The 22,566-nt window shown below is 34.6% G+C and overlaps 2 protein-coding genes and 1 pseudogene across 4 annotated transcripts; 2 read left to right on the top strand and 1 right to left on the bottom strand.

The window, feature by feature from the left end:
- Positions 1 to 655: 655 nt before the first annotated feature.
- On the top strand, positions 656 to 6,475 carry LOC108209756 (dammarenediol II synthase-like). 2 transcript variants are annotated; one of them, XM_064088183.1, is made up of 16 exons: positions 656 to 951; positions 1,065 to 1,253; positions 1,578 to 1,667; positions 1,765 to 1,959; positions 2,057 to 2,141; positions 3,252 to 3,607; positions 3,860 to 4,093; positions 4,386 to 4,508; positions 4,612 to 4,710; positions 5,148 to 5,207; positions 5,313 to 5,359; positions 5,453 to 5,596; positions 5,666 to 5,843; positions 5,938 to 6,018; positions 6,093 to 6,176; positions 6,284 to 6,475. In XM_064088183.1, exons 1-16 carry the CDS (start codon positions 748 to 750, stop codon positions 6,392 to 6,394), a joined length of 2,280 nt encoding a protein of 759 aa, XP_063944253.1. In that variant the 5' UTR covers positions 656 to 747; the 3' UTR covers positions 6,395 to 6,475. The 2 variants fall into 2 exon arrangements, 1 of the variants encoding a protein (XP_063944253.1); XR_010289224.1 differs by lacking the exon at positions 6,284 to 6,475 and having other exon boundaries at positions 5,914 to 6,018; positions 6,093 to 6,177.
- A 2,750-nt stretch (positions 6,476 to 9,225) lies between these two features.
- Positions 9,226 to 16,197, top strand: LOC108207764 (dammarenediol II synthase-like; annotated as a pseudogene).
- Positions 16,198 to 17,846: 1,649 nt separating this feature from the next.
- Positions 17,847 to 20,328, bottom strand: LOC108208127 (glucan endo-1,3-beta-glucosidase 14). Of its 2 annotated transcripts, none has more exons than XM_017378616.2 (3): positions 20,152 to 20,328; positions 18,946 to 20,045; positions 17,847 to 18,419 (listed from the first exon to the last, which is right to left on the bottom strand). In XM_017378616.2, exons 1-3 carry the CDS (start codon positions 20,219 to 20,221, stop codon positions 18,333 to 18,335), a joined length of 1,257 nt encoding a protein of 418 aa, XP_017234105.1. In that variant the 5' UTR covers positions 20,222 to 20,328; the 3' UTR covers positions 17,847 to 18,332. The 2 variants fall into 2 exon arrangements, with proteins under 2 accessions (XP_017234105.1, XP_017234106.1); XM_017378617.2 differs by having other exon boundaries at positions 17,848 to 18,416; positions 20,152 to 20,324.
- Positions 20,329 to 22,566: the final 2,238 nt, after the last annotated feature.

Raw genomic sequence — 22,566 nt, 5'->3', positions numbered from 1 at the left:
GAATTTGTCTACAAACCTCCGATGTTGTAGCTGGCCTGTATAAAGTGAAACTTGTTTGGACAGAAAAAATAGAAATTAAGGCAATTTTATAGTACTGTTCCTGCACGAATGCAGAATGCCGCCCATTTCGGTTCATCACTTTACGTCAAATATGGTCATAGATCTCTTCATATATAGTACTCTAATTCATATGTAGTGCCGTCACATACCAGCATTAATTTTGATACCTAAAATAGCCCCTCTCTCTTTTTTATTTGCTAAGTTAAAATAGCCGTTTAAGTCATCTTTTCTAGGATATACATTTTTTCAATTCTTTTTTTTGAAATCTATTCCGAAAATTTTGATTTTATAACTAATAAATCAATCTTTTAAATTTTATATAATTTTTTATCAAACATATACTCTCTCCATCCCATTCATTTATATACGTTTTTTAGTACTTGGCATGCACTTTAATATTTCTATTTTTATAACATATTTTTAAAAATTTCTTTTTCTGAATAAAAACTTAAATTAATATTAAATTTTTATTTAGAAAAAAAAATTCTAAACTTTTTTTTAGTTATAGAACCATATATTTTGTCAGACTATTAAAATACATGTTGCATTCCCGTCCTTGGCCCCAGATGTATAAGAGGGAGTCTAAAAATGCAGAAAAGGAAGATATATAAAGTTTATATGACAATTACCCCCAGCTGTGAAATCTAGTCCACTGCAGAACTTGAGCACTTATCAACAACAAAAGATATGTGGAAGCTGAAGATTGCAGAGGGCAGAGGACCCTATTTGTTTAGTACCAACAACTTTGTAGGCAGACAAATTTGGGAATATGAACCTGATGCAGGAACTCCGGAAGAGCGAGGAGAGGTTGAAAATGCTCGAGAGCGTTTTAGCAAAAACTGCAGTGTTAACGGAGTTCACCCCTGCGGTGATCTGCTTATGAGAATGCAGGTAATGTACAATCATTTCATTGGCAGCTATCAAGTACTAAATGTACTCGCCAATGAAGGAGATGAGTTGCTTCTTTATTTGCTTTGATGATTTCGTTTATTTCTTTTGCATAGCTTATTAAGGAGAGTGGAATCGATGTTTTGAGCCTACCACCACTCAGACTGGGAGAAAATGAGGAGGCAAACTATGAGGCAACCACCAGGGCTGTGAAGAAAGCTCTTAGGTTAAATCGTGCTATCCAAGCACATGACGGTCACTGGCCGGCTGAAAATGCAGGACCCCTGTTCTTTACACCACCCCTCGTAAGTGTTTTCCCTGCATTAACGGCATCGGCAGATCTAGGAAGAGGCCTAAAATTCTTTTTTACATTTTTTAACCATTCTGAATTTTGCAAAATTATTGAAGTATCCCCACAGAGTTTAAAAATATATAAGTGTTTTCTGAAAATTTGCATGGTGCCCTCTCAAAGTTTGAATCGATCCGCCCCTGAGATGAACGGACAAAATTTTTCTTTACTGGTGCTCCCAAGTTAAATTTATTAGATAAAGATTAACATTTACTATGAAAAATCACAGAATAAGTGAAGAAGATACAATTTCTGACCTATCAATTATAAAATTTTGCAGATCATTGCTTTGTACATCAGTGGATCAATTAACACAGTTCTTACTCAAGAACACATAAAGGAGATGATTCGTTATATGTACAATCACCAAGTAACAACTAAACGCCATTATCAACATATGATGTACATACTGGCTCAAGATTATAAAAATGTTCTTGAGTTTAAACAAAATATATTGATCTTTACAGAATAAAGATGGAGGGTGGGGTTTCTATATCGAGGGTCATAGCACTATGATTGGCACGGCGCTCAGCTATGTTGCATTAAGGTTACTTGGGGAAGGACCGAGTGGCGGTAATGGTGCAGTTGAGAGAGCAAGAAAATGGATCTTAGATCATGGCGGTGCTTCTTCTATACCCTCCTGGGGGAAGGCCTATCTCTCGGTAAAAGTTCTAACAACAAAGATTTCCCTCTAGATCTTTTTCCAAGTGATATATTAATTTGGTTGCATGCAAAATTTTTGCATTTTCGTTTTTGTAGGTTCTTGGAGTGTATGAGTGGGAAGGGTGTAACCCGTTACCTCCAGAGTTTTGGCTGTTCCCCACATCGTTTCCTTTTCATCCAGGTTACCCATGATCTGTTTACATTAAGCAAAATGCTTCATACGCGGGGCACAAAATTTTTCACAAATTGATATGCGTTAAGATTTGAGTGAAACAGGTCCCTAGTCTCGGTCCTAATCATTTATTTACACTTTTCTTTTCAGAAAGTGTCATCCAATTTTTTAGGACTACCTTCACTACTTTTTTCCATTATACTCCCTCCATAGGGCTGGCAATTTCGGGTTTCGGGTCGGGTTGACGGTCGCGGGTCAAAATTTTAACCAAACCCGAACTCGACCCGAAAATTTAATGGGTCAGAATACCAAACCCGAACCCGACCCGAAAATTAATATTTATTAATATATATTTTTTAATAATAAATAAATATTATTTTAATCCAAATAAATTAATTTTTATTAAATTAAATAATTTTTTATTAAATTTAACTAAGAAATATTATAAAAATAATATAAATATTATAAATATATATAATATTTATATTATATATTAATTTTCGCGTAATTTCGGGTAACCCGAATTCAACCCGAAAATGACCCGTTTTTTCTAGGTTGATTTTGGGTCAACCCGAATTCGACCCGAACCCGAAAACCCGAATACGTATTTCGCGGGTCGAATTCGTGTCAGGTTAAATATTGTCACCCCTATCTCCGTCTTTTTTTAGTTGTCACATTTTTATTTTTGTTGGTTAAATTAACTAATTTTTATACCAAAGAGTATAAATCACTTTTTCATTATTTTAAAAAACTGAAAATTACATTTTAAAGTAGATTAAAAATTATTTCCGGTAACATATTTTCTTTTATTTTTTCAATTGATAAAATAGTAATAAATTTCAGTTAAACCTTCGTCAATTTGACCAGTACAAAACCAAAGATGACAACTAAAAAAACCGGAAGAAATACTTATTTTATATATTAAATATCAATCAGTCCCACCACTATTCTCGATTTTCTTACTTTTCTACTATTATTTATATATTTTTTTAACCTCTGTGCTCAATCAAAAAGTAAACGGAGGGAGGTAATATATGTGTAGTCATGATACTAGACATGTTAACAACTGGCGCACGAGGCACGACTAACATTCTGATGTCCTGTTTCTCTACATCGCAGCGAATATGTTCGTCTACTGCCGCACAACTTACATGCCAATGTCCTATTTGTATGGAAAAAAATGTCATGGACCCATCACGGGCCTTGTATTAGATTTAAGACAAGAAATATACCAAATCTCTTATGAGGAGATAAACTGGAACAAACAGCGTCATAACTGTTGCAAGGAGGATCTCTACTACCCACATAGCTTTCTTCAAGATCTGTTATGGGATGGACTTCACTATCTTAGCGAACCAATCTTCAAATACTGGCCTTTCAGCAAATTACGGAACAGAGGTCTAGAAAGGGTTATCAAACTGATGCGTTATGGAGCAGAAGAGAGCAGATACATAACCAGTGGATGCATAGAAAAGGTTAGTTCTGCCGTTATATGAAAACAAGAATGGTATATTACTTTTGGAAAATGCTAGGTGTACATAATTGTGAACAAAATTTTGTGCATAATGAATGTGCTGAGTTTTAATTGGAATGAGCCTATGTATTTACATCAACAACCTCAATTAAAACCCACCACATCAATTGTCATGTCATTATGTACAAATTTTTTGTACACAATTTTGTACACCCAACACTATTCTTTACTTTTATGTCATTTGTGGATGCAGAGTTTACAAATGATGTGCTGGTGGGCATTGAATCCTAATGGCAATGAGTTCAAACACCACCTTGCTCGAGTTCCGGACTTCCTCTGGCTAGCTGAGGATGGCATGAAATCGCAGAGCTTTGGTAGTCAACTGTGGGACTGTGTTCTTGCAACTCAAGCAATTATGGCAACCGGAATGGTCGAAGAATACGGAGATTCTCTTAAAAAGGCGCATTTCTACATAAAAGAATCACAGGTTTTTCCACTACAGTGAAAAAATCATGTTCCTTTTTTGGGTCACGATCAACTATATGAAGATGAATTGTATTGAACTAGCATAAAACAAATGAAGGGCTTCTTTCATTTAAAAAGTCTATCATCTAAGCAAAGACTTGCAGAGATGTCTCCGGAAATTTGACTGTACAACCTTAATGTCTGAACAGAACACCCCAAAGAAACAAAGGAAGATGAAAAAATATCATGTTCTTGAAATAATAATTTGAACAAGTTTTTATTGTAGAATTTGTATGGTATCACTAAATTTTCAGGTAAAAGAAAATCTATCAGGAAATTTTGTAAGTATGCATCGCAAGATCACTAAAGGATCATGGACCTTCTCCGATCAAGATCAGGGGTTAGCCGTCTCTGACTGCACGGCAGAAGCACTGAAGGTATACATTATACTAATTTCTTGGAGATATAGCAATAATAGTCGTGTATGGTTGATTATATATAACTAGATATTAGCAAGAGATAATTAGTTTTCGTGTGCAGTGTCTACTATCACTCTCCCAGATGCCGGAGGAGATTGCAGGAGAGAAGTCTGATGTTCAAAGACTTTATGATGCCATAGATTTCCTACTCTCCTTACAAGTATGGACTTGAATCCTTGATGCTACTGGATTGAGTTCTAGTTAATCAATGGGGCCGTTTGAGTTGGCTTAAAAAAAGTGCTTCTTGCTTAAGTAAAGAATTGGACTAGAAGTGAGAAGGGATTGAGTTCTAGTTAATCAATGGGGCCGTTTGAGTTGGCTTAAAAAAAGTGCTTCTTGCTTAAAGTAAAGAATTGGACTAGAAGTGAGAAGTAAATTAAAACTTATTAGTGATTAAACTGTTTTGAAAAAAGAGTAGAAGTCCTGAAACAAAAGTTAGCATTCTCAAATTTTTATAAATGTTTCAGGCTTTTTACACAAACGGGTGAAAAAAAACATAAGCCCGTTTTTTCTCGAAAGCGGGAAGCTTTGTTGCCCAAATAGGCACAATGAGTCAATGACTCAACATCAGTTTATTTGACCTCACTTTTTTTGCAGAATCCTAGAAGCGGTGGTTTTGCTGTTTGGGAGCCACCAGTTCCAAAGCCATACTTGGAGGTGAAATTCTGCCGTGACCAAATTATATTTCCTGCTTAAATTGAAAATATCTAATTTTCGTTTAAAAACAAAGTAACAAGCTAATAATATTCTTCTTTGTGATAGATGCTGAATCCTTCAGAGTTTTTTGCTGACATTGTTGTGGAGAGGGAGTAAGATCATTATTGTAGATTTTTTTATAGTTTTCTCATTTCTTACTTAGAATCTACCGACTATTGCATGTGATCAATGGTGTTGGTTTTTAGGCACGTTGAATGCACTGCATCTATAATCCAAGCTCTATTAGCATTCAAAAATTTGCATCAAGGTTACAGAGAGAAAGAAATATCTGTTTCTGTGGCTAAAGCGGTGCAATATCTTGAAGGAAAACAATTGCCAGATGGTTCATGGTGATTATTGACTAATTTTCTCAGATAACTTATTTATATATGAAGATCATAACATTACAAACTTTGCAGGTATGGTTATTGGGGAATTTGCTTTCTGTATGGCACATATTTCGCCCTAGCAGGTTTAATCTCGGCTGGAAAGACATATAATAACAGTGAAGCAATAAGAAAAGCTGTTCAATTTTACATTTCCACACAGAATGAAGAGGGTGGTTGGGGGGAGAGTCTGGAATCATGCCCAACTGAGGTAATTTGTTCATCATATAAAGTGTTGCCCTGACAGCTGATTTTTACTAATTTCTTATTTTTCTTGAAAGAGAACTTGATATTGAATTTAACAGAAATTCACACCATTGCCGGGTAATCGAACAAATTTAGTACAAACATCTTGGGCAATGCTCGGGCTCATGCTTGGTGGACAGGTACTTATGACTAAGCTGATTAACATAAATGACATGTTGAAATTAATTTTAACTCTTTCTTTCTCACTAAACAGGCTGCGAGAGATCCAACCCCATTACATAGAGCTGCCAAGTTGCTGATTAATGCACAAATGGAAAATGGAGACTTTCCGCAACAGGTATCATCAAGTATTCTTCTTCTGCCTTCCGATTATTAGATCTCCTTCTTATATTTTGCATTTTCAGTTATAGTTTTAGTAACTGGTCTTGATATGTATGCCTGCAGGAAATTACAGGAGTCTACATGAAAAATTGTATGCTACACTATCCTCAATACAGAAATATATTTTCATTATGGGCACTTGCAGAATACCGCAAACGTGTTTGGATGAATTGAAATCTTGCTGTCACATAGAAGAATAAATATTGAGGATTTGTTAAAGTTCACTAGTAAAATGCATGCTATAGTTCACACACACGCTTAATTATGTTGGGCCGTAATAATATATGATATTGTTGTTTTGAACTCGTTCCTGATCACAATCACCCGAAAAAGTTCATATTAATGAATTTAGAATAATGAAGCTTGTAATAAATATGGGGTTAAATAGCTAATTCATCACTAACCTGGCTCAAAACTTGCAACTGAGTCATGTTGTTGAAAAAACTTTCAAACGCATCACCAAGTAATTAATAATTTTCAAAAACATCATTCCCCGTCAGTTCCGTTAAGTAATTAACGGACAGTTCAAAAACATTTTTTTAAAAAAATGAAAAAATAAAGTTCCTCCAATCAGGTTAGTGATGAATTAGCTATATTGTACAAATAAATATTTAATATGATTTCGTTAATCTCGTGGTTTCCTCCAATCACACGTGAAAATGTTCGAATGAAAGCCTGGGTTATTGTTTTTCTTAATGACTTCGAATAAAGTTCAGTAATCAGTATATAGCTCTGGAGCTTAACAGACGAGGAATTTGATTTATATATATTGCTGACTTTATGTAATTATACAATTGAATTAAATATTGAATCAGGCTACATATTTGTATTACTCTTTGTTTAATAAGTATCACTAGTTAATATTAGTTCGAGCGGGGACATGATCTATTAGCTTCTCTAATGGTTCTCATTTTCTAATTTGTAACACTGGCAAATTTCAAATTCCGAACCTAAATTATTTGGTACATGATTGACGAGTCCCGCAAACTAGCTAAAATTAAGTCATACTCCAAGCATGCAGATCATATGGACCTAGTTCTGAATGCCAAGTACCAACGATGACTCTTCATGTTTTGTCCTCTAATATACTGCGCACATCCGCACATGCGGTTGGGTGATTCAGTTCTTTATATTGTCGATAAAGATTTATGTAGTATTCCAATTCAACAACATTAGAATCCACTTTATTTTCTAGAGATTTCTGTATCTATTTTTATATACATTGTATAACTCAATTAAAATTTCTATGTTTATAAATTTAATAGAGCAATAGATCGAAATGACAACCCAACAACTAGTTGGAGTTGTTTTTTAACAAACAACCAACTACTATCACAGAAAATGAAGGTAAAGGATTATTTTCCGTGGAGCTTTGATTTTTCTATAATAAGAATTATAAATCTCTAAAATAATAGGTATTCAATTATTGTTCACCAAACAAAGTTAAACGCCCTGTCCTACCTTTTTCCTACCTTTTCCTAACATGATAGCTTCTCGTCTACACTCTCACCGGCTGTTGGCATAGAGCGTGTTTGATAACCGAACTTTACCGCTTTTTTTAGTATTTTAAATTATTTTTACTTTATATACTGTTTGATAAAAAAAATATAAATAATTTTTTCTAGATTTTTGAAATCACAAGTTAGAAATTAGAATTATTAGCTTTTTTAGTAATTTGCGCTGTTATGATTTTAAAATTTTTAATTTGTAATATATTTTATGTATTAGTAGAATTTCTTGTATATTACTCATAATTTGACTTTGTTTTAATTTATAAATTTAAATTGACTTTTAAGTAAAATTATCTTAATACTTCTAATAACTTATAAATCAAGTTCACTCATCACTTATAATCTTCATATTTATTTTAAACAATAAATCATTTCTTTTAAGTTAGGCCAAAGATCCATACCATAGTCTAGTAATAACTTCTCTAGAATAAGAACTCATTTTAGAATTTGTCTGCAGACTTCTAATGTTGCAATTAGGGGTGAGAAAGCCGATTCATTTTAGTCCTGATTTTCTGAAAAAATTTGATATATTCATTACAAATTAAATAGGTCGAAATAAAATTCGGTTCCAATACGATTTAGTCCGGTTCTTAAAAAATTATTTCAGTCCGGACATAATAAATCGAATAATCCAAACAATATATAATACAAATTATATTTATATTATATGTATCTTATATGCTATAATTATAATATTTAATTTATAACCTTAATTAGATAAATTAGTGGTGATTAATTATTATTATTTTTGTAAAATAATTCGTGAATTTAGTTTTATTTATAAAATAATTTTTATTTTTTTCAAAAAATTCGATTCTTTTGCTCCGGACCGAACCGATTTCGGTTCCGCCCGATTTGATCCATCATAAAATTTCAGTTTAGAATTTATTTTTTTTTAAATTTTTGATCTATTTGATTCAATTTTGGAATAGACCAATCGAATACTCACCCATAATTATGGCTATCGTGTAAACATAATAATTGAATATTGTTTCGAGAGATATTGAATTATTTTTAATTATTTAAGTAAGGGTAATCTAGGGATAACCAAAAAAACGTGACTAAACCAAAAATTTGTAATTGACTTATTATACTATACTAAATAATATAGATAGTATTCTAAACTTGTAGTTATACAAATTATATATTGAGTTGGCTTATTATAGTATAGACGTATAGATGTATAGTATACATATCTAGATTGTAGCGCCTTCACATACTAGCATTGATTTTGATAACTAAAATAGCCATTTTTTTTTTTGCTAAGTTAAAACCATTTAAGTGTCTTTTCTGGAATACTATTTTTTAATATATTTGCTTTTGAAATTTATTCAGAAAGTTATGGTTTTATAAGTAATAATTCAAAATTAAATATTTTAATTTTTATACAATTATTTATCAAACATATACCAAAATGAAGAAATGGATCGGAAGATGTATATATAAAGTTTAGATGACAATTATTTCAATTCCCCCTATAAAATCTAGTCCACTGCAGAACTTTCAGCACTAATCAACAATAAAAGATATGTGGAAGCTGAAGATTGCAGAGGGCAAAGGACCATATTTATTTAGTACCAACAACTTTGTTGGCAGACAAATTTGGGAATACGAACCTGGTGCAGGAACTGCAGAAGAGCGAGTAGAGGTTGAAAATGCTCGTGAGCTTTTTAGCAAAAACTGCAGTGTCAACGGAGTTCACCCCTGCGGTGATCTGCTTATGAGAATGCAGGTAACGTCCAATCATTTGATTGCCGTCTATCAAGTATATGTACGTAGTGCAAATTAACCAGAGAGAAGAAGCCCCTGGATATCACAATTTGGAGTTGAATGCCTTAAATATCTCATACCGAAATTATGGCTCCAAATAACACATTAAAACACAATGTGTAGTGTTAGGGTTTATAACTATAAAACACTACACGATATAGCGTTTAAGGGGGAATTTTGCACAAATTTTGATTTGTTGCTAGAGATTGTAACCTTACTTCATAACATTATATTTTCGGGGGTTTCTAAGGTTTGCATGTGTTTTTTTATAAGTTTGGCCTTTAAAAATGTTAAACAATACATTAGGTAGCGTTTGTGTCTTTAAAAAATATATAAACGCCAAACGATGTGGCATTATAAAGTAATATATTTATTGGGGCCATATTTTCCGGATATGATATTTGTAGACATTATTCGTTGTATTTGTAATACAGGGGCCAACACCTTAATGAGATCAGTTGCTTCTTTATTTGCTTTGTTGATTTCGTTTATTTCTTTTGCATAGCTTATTAAGGAGAGTGGAATCGATGTTTTGAGCCTACCTCCGCTCAGACTGGGAGAAAATGAGGAGGCAAACTATGAAGCAGCAACCACGGCTGTGAAGAAAGCTCTTAGGTTAAATCGTGCTATCCAAGCACACGACGGTCACTGGCCAGCTGAAAATGCAGGACCCCTATTCTTTACACCACCCCTCGTAAGTGTTTTCACTGTATTAACGGACACAAGTTTTCTTTTACTGGCGCTCCAAGTTATATTTATTATATAAAGATAAACATTTACTATGAAAACCGTAACAGAATTACAGAATAAGTGAAGAAGATACAATTTCTGACCTATCAATTATAAAATTTTGCAGATCATTGCTTTGTACATCAGTGGATCAATTAACACAGTTCTTACTCAAGAACACATAAAGGAGATGATTCGTTATATGTACAATCACCAAGTAACAACTAAACGCCATTATCAACATATGATGTAGCTCAAGATTATGAATTATTCTTGAGTTTAAACAAAATATATTGATCTTTACAGAATAAAGATGGTGGCTGGGGTTTCTATATCGAGGGTCATAGCACTATGATTGGCACAGCGCTCAGCTATGTTGCATTAAGATTACTTGGGGAAGGACCGAGTGGCGGTCATGGTGCGGTTGAGAGAGCAAGAAAATGGATCTTAGATCATGGCGGTGCTTCTTCTATACCCTCCTGGGGAAAGGCCTATCTCTCGGTGAAAGTTCTAACAACAAAAGATTTCCGCCCTATAGATCTTTTTCCGAGTGCTATGTATATTTTTTTGTATGCAAAATTACATTGCATTTTCGTTTTTGAAGGTTCTTGGAGTGTATGAGTGGGAAGGGTGTAACCCGTTACCTCCAGAGTTTTGGCTGTTTCCCACATCGTTTCCTTTTCATCCAGGTTACTCATGATCTGTTCACGTTAAACTTATGTTTGATGGTCAGTTACAATTTTTCTCAAATGTGTTATGACTAGAATTTAAATAATTTGAAGCTCAGTTGAAATTTAAAATAATTTCTAACTAAAATTATACTCTTTAATTCAGTCCCAACCATTTCTTACTTTTTTACTCTTAATTTATATATTTTCCTAACCTCCGTGTCCCAAACTAAATGTAAACATTTGGATGGGACGGAGGGAAATATATAATGGGGGTATTTGGCCGGATTTAAAAAACCCGGTTTTGAGTTTATAAGTAGAAGTACTTATTCGTAGCATTTATGTAAAAAGTCAAGAAATATTTATAAGAAGTTGAGAATACTAACTTTTGTTTCATCTAAGAAATATTTATAAGAAGTTGAGAATACTAACTTTTGTTTCATGACTTTACTTCTTTCCCAAACACTTTACTCAATTACATGTTTTAACTTGCTTATATCTTATACTTCAGTTATTTATTTTAAGTGATAAACACTTATTTTAAGCTTGGCCCAATGTGTATTCATGAATGATACTAGACATGTTAATCAACTGGCGCACAACTAACATTCCGATGTCCTATTTCCCTACATCGCAGCGAACATGTTCGTCTACTGCCGCACAACTTACATGCCAATGTCCTATTTGTATGGAAAAAAATATCATGGACCAATCACGGGCCTTGTACTAGATCTAAGACAAGAAATATACCAGATCTCTTATGAGGAGATAAACTGGAACAAACAGCGTCATAACTGTTGCAAGGAGGATCTCTACTACCCACATAGCTTTCTTCAAGATCTGTTATGGGATGGCCTTCACTATCTTAGCGAACCAATCTTCAAATACTGGCCTTTCAGCAAATTACGGAAGAGAGGTCTTGAGAGAGTTATCGAACTGATGCGTTATGGAGCAGAAGAGAGCAGATACATAACCAGTGGATGCATCGAGAAGGTTAGTTCTGCCGTCATACGGAAACATGGCCGTCTGGGACAATTTTGAGGCCCTGTGCTAAAATATGAATCAGGTCTCAAGTAATAAAAAAATATGTATATTATAAAAATAAACAAAACTTAAAAATATTATTTTTTATAAAATTTAAAATAGGTTATTTAAAATAAGATGAATAATGTAATTAAATAATCAGTAATCGTAAAATTTTAAACAAAATTAATAAATGAATTTTGAACGAATTAAAGTCTTAATTCATTTGAGATATATCTATATTTTCTTGAAAATAATGAAATTTATAGTACATATGAAAAAAATATTTTATGTAAAAAATATAATGAAAACATTTAATAAAAGAATAATTATTATATAAAAGGTAAAGATACATCATAAAAGAATTTAAAATGCAAATAGACATAATAAACTAATCTATTGGATTATATAATTATTTATCTATAAATGAATAGAATTAAAATAAATATATAATTTTCGATTTTCGATTTATTTCTATTAAAGAAAATATTGATTTTTAAATTTTGAGGTCTTTATGATTTTGGGGCTGTGTTGTGGCCCACCTGGCCCACCTCAAAAGCCGGCCTTCTGGCTGTAGGGAAACAAGAATGGCATATAACTTAAATATCATTTGTGGATGCAGAGTTTACAAATGATGTGCTGGTGGGCATTGAATCCTAATGGCAATGAGTTCAAACACCACCTTGCTCGAGTTCCGGACTTCATCTGGCTAGCTGAGGATGGCATGAAATCGCAGAGCTTTGGTAGTCAACTGTGGGACTGTGTTCTTGCAACTCAAGCAATTATGGCAACCGGAATGGTCGAAGAATACGGAGATTCTCTTAAAAAGGCGCATTTCTACATAAAAGAATCACAGGTTTTTCCACTACAGTGAAAAAATCATGTTCTTTTTTTTGGTCACGATCAACTATATGAAGATGAATTGTATTGAACTAGCATAAAACAAATGAAGGGCTTCTTTCATTTAAAAAGTCTATCATCTAAGCAAAGACTTGCAAAGATGTCTCCGGAAATTTGACTGTACAACCTTAATGTCTGAACAGAACACCCTAAAGAAACAAGAAAGGAAGATGAAAAAAAAAATCATGTTCTTGAAATAATAATTTGAACAAGTTTGTTGTTTAACAATATAAACACACACACAATTTCCAGGTTTATGTTGAATACACACAAGTGTTTGCAAAGAAAACACATGAAAAATTATATTAACTTCCACACCTATCTAATACAGACTCGATGCATACATACATATATTAAAAAAATAAACTGCTACTCCTACAAAACAGGAACCACTCCTACCAATACTCCACTACCTACACTTATACACCTGATCCTGTAAAATAGCTAAACAAACCAAGACCTATTCATACTCATACAATACCATTGACACAACGGTTGCCAGCAAACTAAACAACTGACTCACATATTTAAAATAGAACAAATAAAACAAATAATTAATAACACCTAAATTTAAGATTATTCCAACAATCAACCCCTTAATCTTAAATTTGTCCGCCCGTCTGGCTTTCATCTTAACCCGTTTGGTTGGCCCGTCTGGCCTTTTGTTTGGCTAGCCCGTCTGGCCTTTTGTTTTGCCCGTCTGGCATGATCTTTCTTGAGCCTATGTGACATTCTGTATTGGCCCGTGTGGCCTTTCAATCTGAGCCCATATGGCTATTAAACTGAGCCCGTATGGCTATTCTTCCCAAGCCCGTATGGCTTTTAAACTGAGCCCGTATGGCTATTCTTCCCAAGCCCGTATGGATTTTAAACTGAGCCCGTATGGCTATCCTTCTGAGCCCGTATGGCTATTACTTCTGAGCCCGTATGGCTATGACTTCTTTGACAGTATCGCACTTCAAATTTGCCCGTCTGACACTTAGACTAAAGAAAGAACTTCATATGCATCACATACTGCACATGATGATCTCTCCTGCATTTCATGGAAGAGTTGGTTGGCACACTCTATCAAAACCAACCTTTTGTTCTCACTCTTTCTTCTCCGGCTCCCTCAAACTGCTCTATACATCTACTGCCACTCTATAAGCTCTGCTGCTACACTGCTGATAAATGAACCACCACCTTCTTGGAAACCATCTGTTAATTATGCCTCCAAAGATCGGTAGCTCTGATACCAAATGTTGTTTAACAATATAAACACACACACAATTTCCAGGTTTATGTTGAATACACACAAGTGTTTGCAAAGAAAACACATGAAAAATTATATTAACTTCCACACCTATCTAATACAGACTCGATGCATACATACATATATTAAAAAAATAAACTGCTACTCCTACAAAACAGGAACCACTCCTACCAATACTCCACTACCTACACTTATACACCTGATCCTGTAAAATAGCTAAACAAACCAAGACCTATTCATACTCATACAATACCATTGACACAACGGTTGCCAGCAAACTAAACAACTGACTCACATATTTAAAATAGAACAAATAAAACAAATAATTAATAACACCTAAATTTAAGATTATTCCAACAAAGTTTTTATTGTAGAATTTGTATGGTATCACTAAATTTTCAGGTAAAAGAAAATCTATCAGGAAATTTTGTAAGTATGCATCGCAAGATCACTAAAGGATCATGGACCTTCTCCGATCAAGATCAGGGGTTAGCCGTCTCTGACTGCACGGCAGAAGCACTGAAGGTATACATTATACTAATTTCTTGGAGATATAGCAATAATAGTCGTGTATGATTGATTATATATAACTAGCTTTTAGCAAGAGATAATTAATTTCCCTGTGCAGTGTCTACTATCACTCTCCCTGATGCCAGAGGCGATCGCAGGAGAGAAGTCTGATGTTCAAAGACTTTATGATGCCATAGATTTCCTACTCTCCTTACAAGTATGGACTTGAATCCTTGATTTTTGTTATTCAAGATGGACCACAGAAAAAAGGCTACTGGAGTGAGTAATTTCTAGTTAATCAATGACTCATCAACAGTTTATTTTAACTTCACTCTTTTTTTGCAGAATCCTAGAAGCGGTGGTTTTGCCGTTTGGGAGCCACCAGTTCCAAAGCCATACTTGGAGGTGAAAATCTATCGTGACCAACTTATTTTTCCTGTTTAGATTTGAGATATTTAATTCTCGTATAAAGACAAAGTTACAAGCTAATTATATTCTCCTTTGTAACAGATGCTGAATCCTTCAGAGTTTTTTGCTGACATAGTTGTGGAGAGAGAGTAAGATCATTATTGGAGATTTCTATATAGTTTTCTCATTTCTTACATAGAATATACCGACAATTGCATGTGATCAATGGTGTTGATGTTTAGGCACGTTGAATGCACTGCATCTATAATCCAAGCTCTACTAGCATTTAGAAATTTGCATCAAGGTTACAGAGAGAAAGAAATATCTGTTTCTGTGGCTAAAGCGGTGCAATATCTTGAAGGAAAACAACTGCCAGATGGTTCATGGTGATTATTGACTGATTTTCTCAGATAACTTATTTATATATGAAGATCATAACATAATGCTCAATATATGTCATATTACAAACTTTGCAGGTATGGTTATTGGGGAATTTGCTTTTTATATGGCACATATTTCGCCCTATCAGGTTTAATCTCGGCTGGAAATACATATAATAACAGTGAAGCAATACGAAAAGCTGTTCAATTTTACATTTCTACACAGAATGAAGAGGGTGGTTGGGGGGAGAGTCTCGAATCATGTCCAACCGAGGTAATTTGTTCATCGTATAAACTGTTATGCCTTAAACAGATTTTTACTAATTTCTTATTTTTCTTGAAAGAGAACTTGATATTGAATTTAACAGAAATTCACACCATTGCCGGGTAATCGAACAAATTTAGTACAAACATCTTGGGCAATGCTCGGGCTCATGCTTGGTGGACAGGTACTTATGACTAAGCTGATTAACATAAATGACATGTTGAAATTAATTTTAACTCTTTCTTTCTCACTAAACAGGCTGCGAGAGATCCAACCCCATTACATAGAGCAGCCAAGTTGCTGATTAATGCACAAATGGAAAATGGAGACTTTCCCCAACAGGTATCATCAAGTATTCTTGATCCTCTTCTTATATTTTGCATTTTCAGTTATAGTTTCAGTAACTGATGGTCCTGATATGTATGCCTGCAGGAAATTACAGGAGTCTACATGAAAAATTGTATGCTACACTATCCCCAGTACCGAAATATATTTTCATTATGGGCACTTTCAGAATACCGCAAACGTGTTTGGATGAATTGAATCTTGCTGTCAAATTGAAGAATAAATATATAAACTTTGTAAAAGTTCACACGTAAAATGCATGCATGTAAAAGTTCACACACACACGCTTATGTTGGGCCGTAATAATATTATGATACTGTTGTTTTGAGCTTGATCCCCACCATCACGCAAAAAACTTCATATTAATAAATTTAGAATACTGAAGTTTGTAATTAATATGTATGTTTTACAAATAAATATATACAGTGATTTTGTTAATCCCGTATTTTCCTTCATTCACACGTGAACAATGTCCGAATGAAAGCCTCGTTTATTGTTTTTCTTAATGGCTCGCATACAGTTCAGTAACCAGTATATACCGCCGGAGCTTAACAGACGAGGAATTTGATTTATATATATATATATATATATATATATATATATATATATATATATATATATATATTGTTGATTTACATAATTATACAATTGAATTAGATATTGAATGAGGCTACATTTCTTTGTTTCTCTTTGTTTAATAAAGTATTACTAGTTAATATTAGTTCGAGCGGAGACATGATCTATTAGCTTCTCTATTGGTTCTCATTTTCTAATTTGTAACACTGGCGAAATTCCGGACCTAAATTATTTGGTACACAGAGTCCCGCAAACTGAAATTAAGTCATACTCATATGGACCTAGTTCTGAATGCCACGTACCAACGATGACTCTTCATGTTTTGTCCTCTAGTATACTGCGCACATCGGCACATGCGGTTGGGTGATTCAGTTCTTTATATTGTCGATAAAGATTTATGTAATATTCCAATTCAAATTATAACAGACATTTTAGTTAATTATTGACATATGGAATATCCGAAAGTGTAGTTCCTAGAAACATGTAAAGACTAGAGTCATCATGTAGTTTTTATCCTCTTGCTAATGTTTGAGTTCCATGAAATTAGTGATATATTACCCATAGAAATTTGGTCATTGATAGAATGATAGGCCCCACAATGATGAGCTTAAGAAAAGTATATAACTTGCAAGTATGTAAATATATTATCATCGATTAGATTATAACTAGCTTGGATTCGTCCGAGTGAAGAGTATAAATAACGAAGGAGTTGTTTAACAAATTTAGTGCAAGAGGAATATATGCAATTATATATGAGGTAAATATGCAATATTTGTGATCGACAACGAGAGGATATAATGAGCACGGCATCATATATTAAAAATGCTTGATATATATCTAAATATGTAATTAAGTTGACGGGAATCCAAATCTGCTTTAAGAAAAGGATGGCTCCTGACCAAATGCTGACGATTAGATTTTGTTCCGGCGAATAAAGCTAATTTGGCCGCACACTCTATGGTGTACCAAACAAAGTGTAACCTTTCTCCCTTATTTACATTATCTCCAAAAAATAATTGATTTTTACTTGCACTTTTATTTATCAATTCAAAGGTATATAGGTACACACATGTAGGGAAAAGAAAAGAGAGATGGAGAGAAGAGAACATGGGATGAAACCAGAAGTATATGGAATCCACGTCCAAAAGTGACACCTTTCTTTTCTACCCAATCAGACTTCAGCCTTGGGAATCAGACCGTCCTTGTTACCGGTTAACTTTTTTTACGAATAACTTACAGAAAATATCTTGAATATAACTGCCGATATTTAAGAAGATAAATTTAGCTAACAATAACTTCCCATGATATAGATGATATTTGTACATACATATCTAAGTGTAATGAACTTTTGGATTCTTGAACTTTTTAATAATGATGGCCCCCCTGCATTCACACCAACCACACCAATAAAAACACTCCAAATGTATGAGTTTCCGTGCTTAGCATGTGCCCATGGGCACACACTAGACAAACCCAATTACGTAATATACAATATACAAGATCATAAATCGTTTCATTAATTTCGTCGCTGTATCTATCTAGAATCTGGGGGAAGCTCGCATGTCATCAGTCCGTCTGCCGTGGCTTTTATGTATTTCGTTGTTGATTCGGCAGGTGGCAAAAATGGGTCATGGTATCATAATTTTGTAGATGAATTTCTCGTTCTAAGCGATGTATAATATATTTCAATGCCAAAAGGACCCATATTTCTGCTGCCAATTAAGCTGCTGCATTTGATTGAGTGAAAATGCAATAATATATAATCAACAAACTAATCACCTCCTCATAGAAAAGTGAAAGGCCGACAAATAAACGAGCAACGTCCAATAAACCAGGTTTTGATATCCCATCTTTGGCACCTGCTACAAGCCAAAAGGAACATACAAGAGAAACAGTTAGAAGACTATCGAACACGTAATAATATACTACTATTTGTTTAATTATATATGCATTAATGCATCTTATGGGAGGCCTTATTATATGTTCATGCCTCTTGCCACCTCATTACTTTTCACCTCTTTATAGCTAATATAGACATAATGAGATTTGCAACCTAATAAGTTCAAATATTTGACGATATCAACGTGTATAAATATATCACCGTTATGGAGAGTGACACTCCTCCGTTCCGAATATTTTTTTCCCTAAATTTTCATAATTAAATTGATTAAATTTTAATTGAATACTGCATGTAAAATTAGTTACCAAAATTCATATCGCTGTTTTATCTATATTAATATATGTTTTCAAATTCTGTAAATTAAAAAATATAAAACTTAAATATTAATCAATTTGATCATAAAAAGGCCAAACGAGACAAAAGAAATTTGAAACCTAAAGAGTAATAATAAGCAGACAACTAATTAACTTACTGATGGACTTACGTACCTTATGACGACGACTTGCAGAAGATGTTAGAGAAATGGAAGCCGTCGAAGTGGAAGTGGAGGTCGACGTTGAGGTGGAGGTTGGTGTCGATGAAGTGATACTTGACGAACCCAACAGGCCCACATTGTAGGCCATGCTCAAATCAGGTTGGTACAAACCATAATTTCTTTCCGAACTAGGTCCCGGCTTCATGTTCTCATTGAACAACGCAAACAAATACACTTCCAGTCTCATTTTCGGCCTCAAAGGAGTCCCTTCATTCCCGTATTGCCTTCTTAACAAGTTCCTGTTATAAGTAGCCGCATTCTGCGCACTTGCACCGACCTCGTCTTGGTCACCTTTCGACGGCCACCCGGTCTCCGACACGCGGACCTCGATGCCGTTGAAGCCTAGCCGCAGCATGGCGAACAGAACGGAGTCCACTTGAGCATACAACATGTTGTCGTAGTGTAGTTTCGTGTAGGGGTCCACCATTCCGGCATTAGGGTTAAACAAGACATAGTCTAGAGAAATTCCATTCGGGGAGTCTTTGTATGCGAAATAGGGGTATGCATTGATCCAAAACGGGGATTTAGTTGTGGACAAGAAGTGGAGAAACTGTGTCATTATTCCGGTGAGCTCCGGCTGGAAACAACCGGCTGAGGGAGGGTAGGAGTTCGCGAGAACGGCTAGTGAAGAAGGGGTGGAGACTTGAATAGACTGATCAAGGCCTAGTTGAACTAGGGCTCCGTGGATACTAATTATTGCGGGGACAAGTTTGGCCACCAGGGATGTGTCGTCGCCGGTGAAAACCTCGTTGCCGACAGCAATTCCGGTGATTTTTGTAGCCGGAACGTATGGTTTTACGTGAGCAGTGACCCATTGGAGGGCCTGTTGGGGATCCATCACAACGCCTAGTATTTCATTAGGAACTGTGACACTTAGTTCGACGCCCGAGTGTGCGAATGCGCTTAAAATTTGAGGATTCGTGTCGTAAATTCTTGCTTTTGTGATCCTCAACGATTTTAAAAGCTCGAGAACTTTTTCCGGTTGAGGTAGATTGTTGCCAATTTGGCCATAATTGATTCCGAAAGACTCGACTTGTGCTAGGAAACTAAATCCTGCAAAAAAGAAACGAAAATGAAGATTCTTGTTAGAAAACCTGCAGCTTAATATTACTTGCACATGCACATATATTCAGACATGCATAACGGAAGAATTAGATACCTGAAAAAGAAAAAGAGACGATAAAGAGAATAATGTGTAACATGGCAATTCTATCACAATAAATTGCCATGATTTGTGAGAGAGACAGAGGGAGAGAGAAAGAGATGAAGGGGGAATAAACTGTCGTGGTGGAAGAAATATTTATAATGTGTAGGCGTATATAAAGCCAAGCGAGCGGTTAATTCTTTTCTTTGCTTGTTTGAATATTTGTTATGTGGGTTTAGTTTCAGGTCTTGAGATTGCCTTTTCTATGCATGTTTCACTTTCTTTGGGGGGCATAAAAGACTTGCTCTTTTCTTCTCTCCCTTCTCATCTTTTCCTTGTTCACATTTCTCCTCTCATGTTTTTTATTTTGTCTTTTCAAGGAAGCCGGATCTTCCTTCATTTGACGTATATGCCCTTCGACAAACACTTTCTTCGCCCAAAAGGAATGTTTCATATATAGTACGATGAACCTGGAAGAATATCACTACAAGAATTCGATCGATAATTATTAGGATCATTATTAGGTTTAAGTCCTGATTACTTTTCTTGGTCACAGTTTATGTTGACTGATCGTAGAATTTTTACAAATATATAACTCTATGCGGGGGGTTCCATATTCAGATGTCGGGGCTCACTTTATCAACCAACCAGGTATCTAGGGTCCGAAGATGGGACGAGATGTCTGAAAGTAATACGGAGATGACCTTACTAACCGTTGTTTTGATGATCGTCGTCGTTAGTTTACCAATTTGGGTGTCATTTTTTAGGCAGAAGTAACATTTTTGTTTGCTGTTTGTGGTGACTTCGATCGAAAGCCAAACAATTTACACACAAAGTCGATAGAGAGATGAGCTTCTGTTCATAGTTTTGGTTTATATTCATTCCTACACGATAACACGAGTACTACAATGACAGAATATATGTCAAATAAATAGTTTTCTCTTATTTCCTGAGTGTTTTTTTAAAATCATTGATATGTTTGGGGCAGTGTAAATCTGAAGTCGTGTTTGATTAAGGGGAGTGGAACAGGAGTGAAGTGAAATAAGTAAAATGAAAATATTTGAATTAATAGAAGAGAAGTTTCCGTCGAATTCATTTACCAAACCAATTAAACACGACATTGATTTGTCAAAAAAAAAACACGACATTGTCCGCATCGACCGCATGTATCTAGCACCTGACAATTCATTACAACTGCTTTTCGACCTCTTGTTTTAAAATTTTTTTGCTATGTGACTGCTTTTTAACCTTACCACTGATAACCCTGCAAAGGGTAACTTTAAGGACAATAATTGACAGATTATTGGTCTGGAGGATGTAATTAAAGGGTAACATAGGGTCAGAAACTTTTGAAGCAAAAATCATTTAATGAATATAGATATGACGTGTAAACATATAAACTTCTTGGCAGAGGGGATTAGTTACCGCGGGGGAGTTTAATTACCACAAAAATGGTGCAAATCCCTCTATATTTGTATGCGATGTATGATTGTATTTGTATGTCATATATGACTAGTAGAGTGACAAACACAGAACTGTTGGTTGCATCTGTTTCAAAAGCACTTTGGCTTCCCCAACCTTGCATGCACATAAAAACTATACTAAAAAAATAGAGATAAGTGTGTGTAATTTGCCAAAAATTGTAACTGAACTCGAACAGCTACGTACGGAGCCGCCGCGCGCACCATGCAAGTTGCATATCGATATTTTGTAGTAAACGTCTTGTATAGCGAGGTAGACTCCTTTCTTTTCTTTTTTGCATTCAGAAGCTAAGAAAGATAACGTTGCAGATGAAATCCATGCATGCTTTTCGGAAGACATCATATCTCTTCGGTGTAAAGAAAGGAAGCATTATAGGAGAGATTTAAAGGGATTTTCTAAAGTATATATTGAAATATGTCTAGCTCTGTGTGGACAATATAGTCCATATTTGTGAAAATCGAATGCTCTTTTGGTTTAAAGGTATAATTATGATCAGAAATATTTGTTTATATCGTTTAAGCAGATCGATGACTAGTCAGATAATTGCTACCACAATACTAATACAATTAAAACTGAGTAATTAAACCTCGACTTCTTTTGAAATCAGTTTTCATGGCTTGAATCTAGTAGTAGTTTATCTACGTAAATGAGTGTTTGTGTGTGAGTAGTATGTATTACAAGCAATAACATATTATGGTCTGTGGGCAATTGGACATGGAGAAAGGAAAGGAAGGAGACTTGACGTTTATCTTGATGAGATGGACTGATTATGTGACTAGATAACCAGGTTGGCTGATGTGATAAGTCGATTTAAAAAATAGAAAGCAAATGTGGTTATTAGTCGATCATGACATGGTGGGGGTGGCTTGAAATTCTACATAGGATCGGAGTTCTTGCTATTTATATTACGCCATGCAATACAACAGCAGACGGACGGGTTTTGTTGTA

This window comes from Daucus carota, chromosome 2, assembly GCF_001625215.2.
Source record: "Daucus carota subsp. sativus chromosome 2, DH1 v3.0, whole genome shotgun sequence".
Classification (NCBI taxonomy): Eukaryota; Viridiplantae; Streptophyta; class Magnoliopsida; order Apiales; family Apiaceae; genus Daucus; species Daucus carota.
Note: the sequence above shows the minus strand (reverse complement) of the source record. Positions and strands in the feature narration are given on the sequence as shown.

Coding starts and splice junctions, on each gene's coding strand:
- LOC108208127 (XM_017378616.2), bottom strand. CDS start 20,221: ATGGCAATTTATTGTGATAGAATTGCCATGTTACACATTATTCTCTTT. Junction 20,046..20,151: donor CGTCTCTTTTTCTTTTTCAG/GTATCTAATTCT, acceptor TCTTTTTTGCAG/GATTTAGTTTCCTAGCACAA. Junction 18,420..18,945: donor CTGCAAGTCGTCGTCATAAG/GTACGTAAGTCC, acceptor TTTGGCTTGTAG/CAGGTGCCAAAGATGGGATA.
- LOC108209756 (XM_064088183.1), top strand. CDS start 748: ATGTGGAAGCTGAAGATTGCAGAGGGCAGAGGACCCTATTTGTTTAGT. Junction 1,668..1,764: donor GTTATATGTACAATCACCAA/GTAACAACTAAA, acceptor TGATCTTTACAG/AATAAAGATGGAGGGTGGGG. Junction 3,608..3,859: donor CCAGTGGATGCATAGAAAAG/GTTAGTTCTGCC, acceptor TTGTGGATGCAG/AGTTTACAAATGATGTGCTG.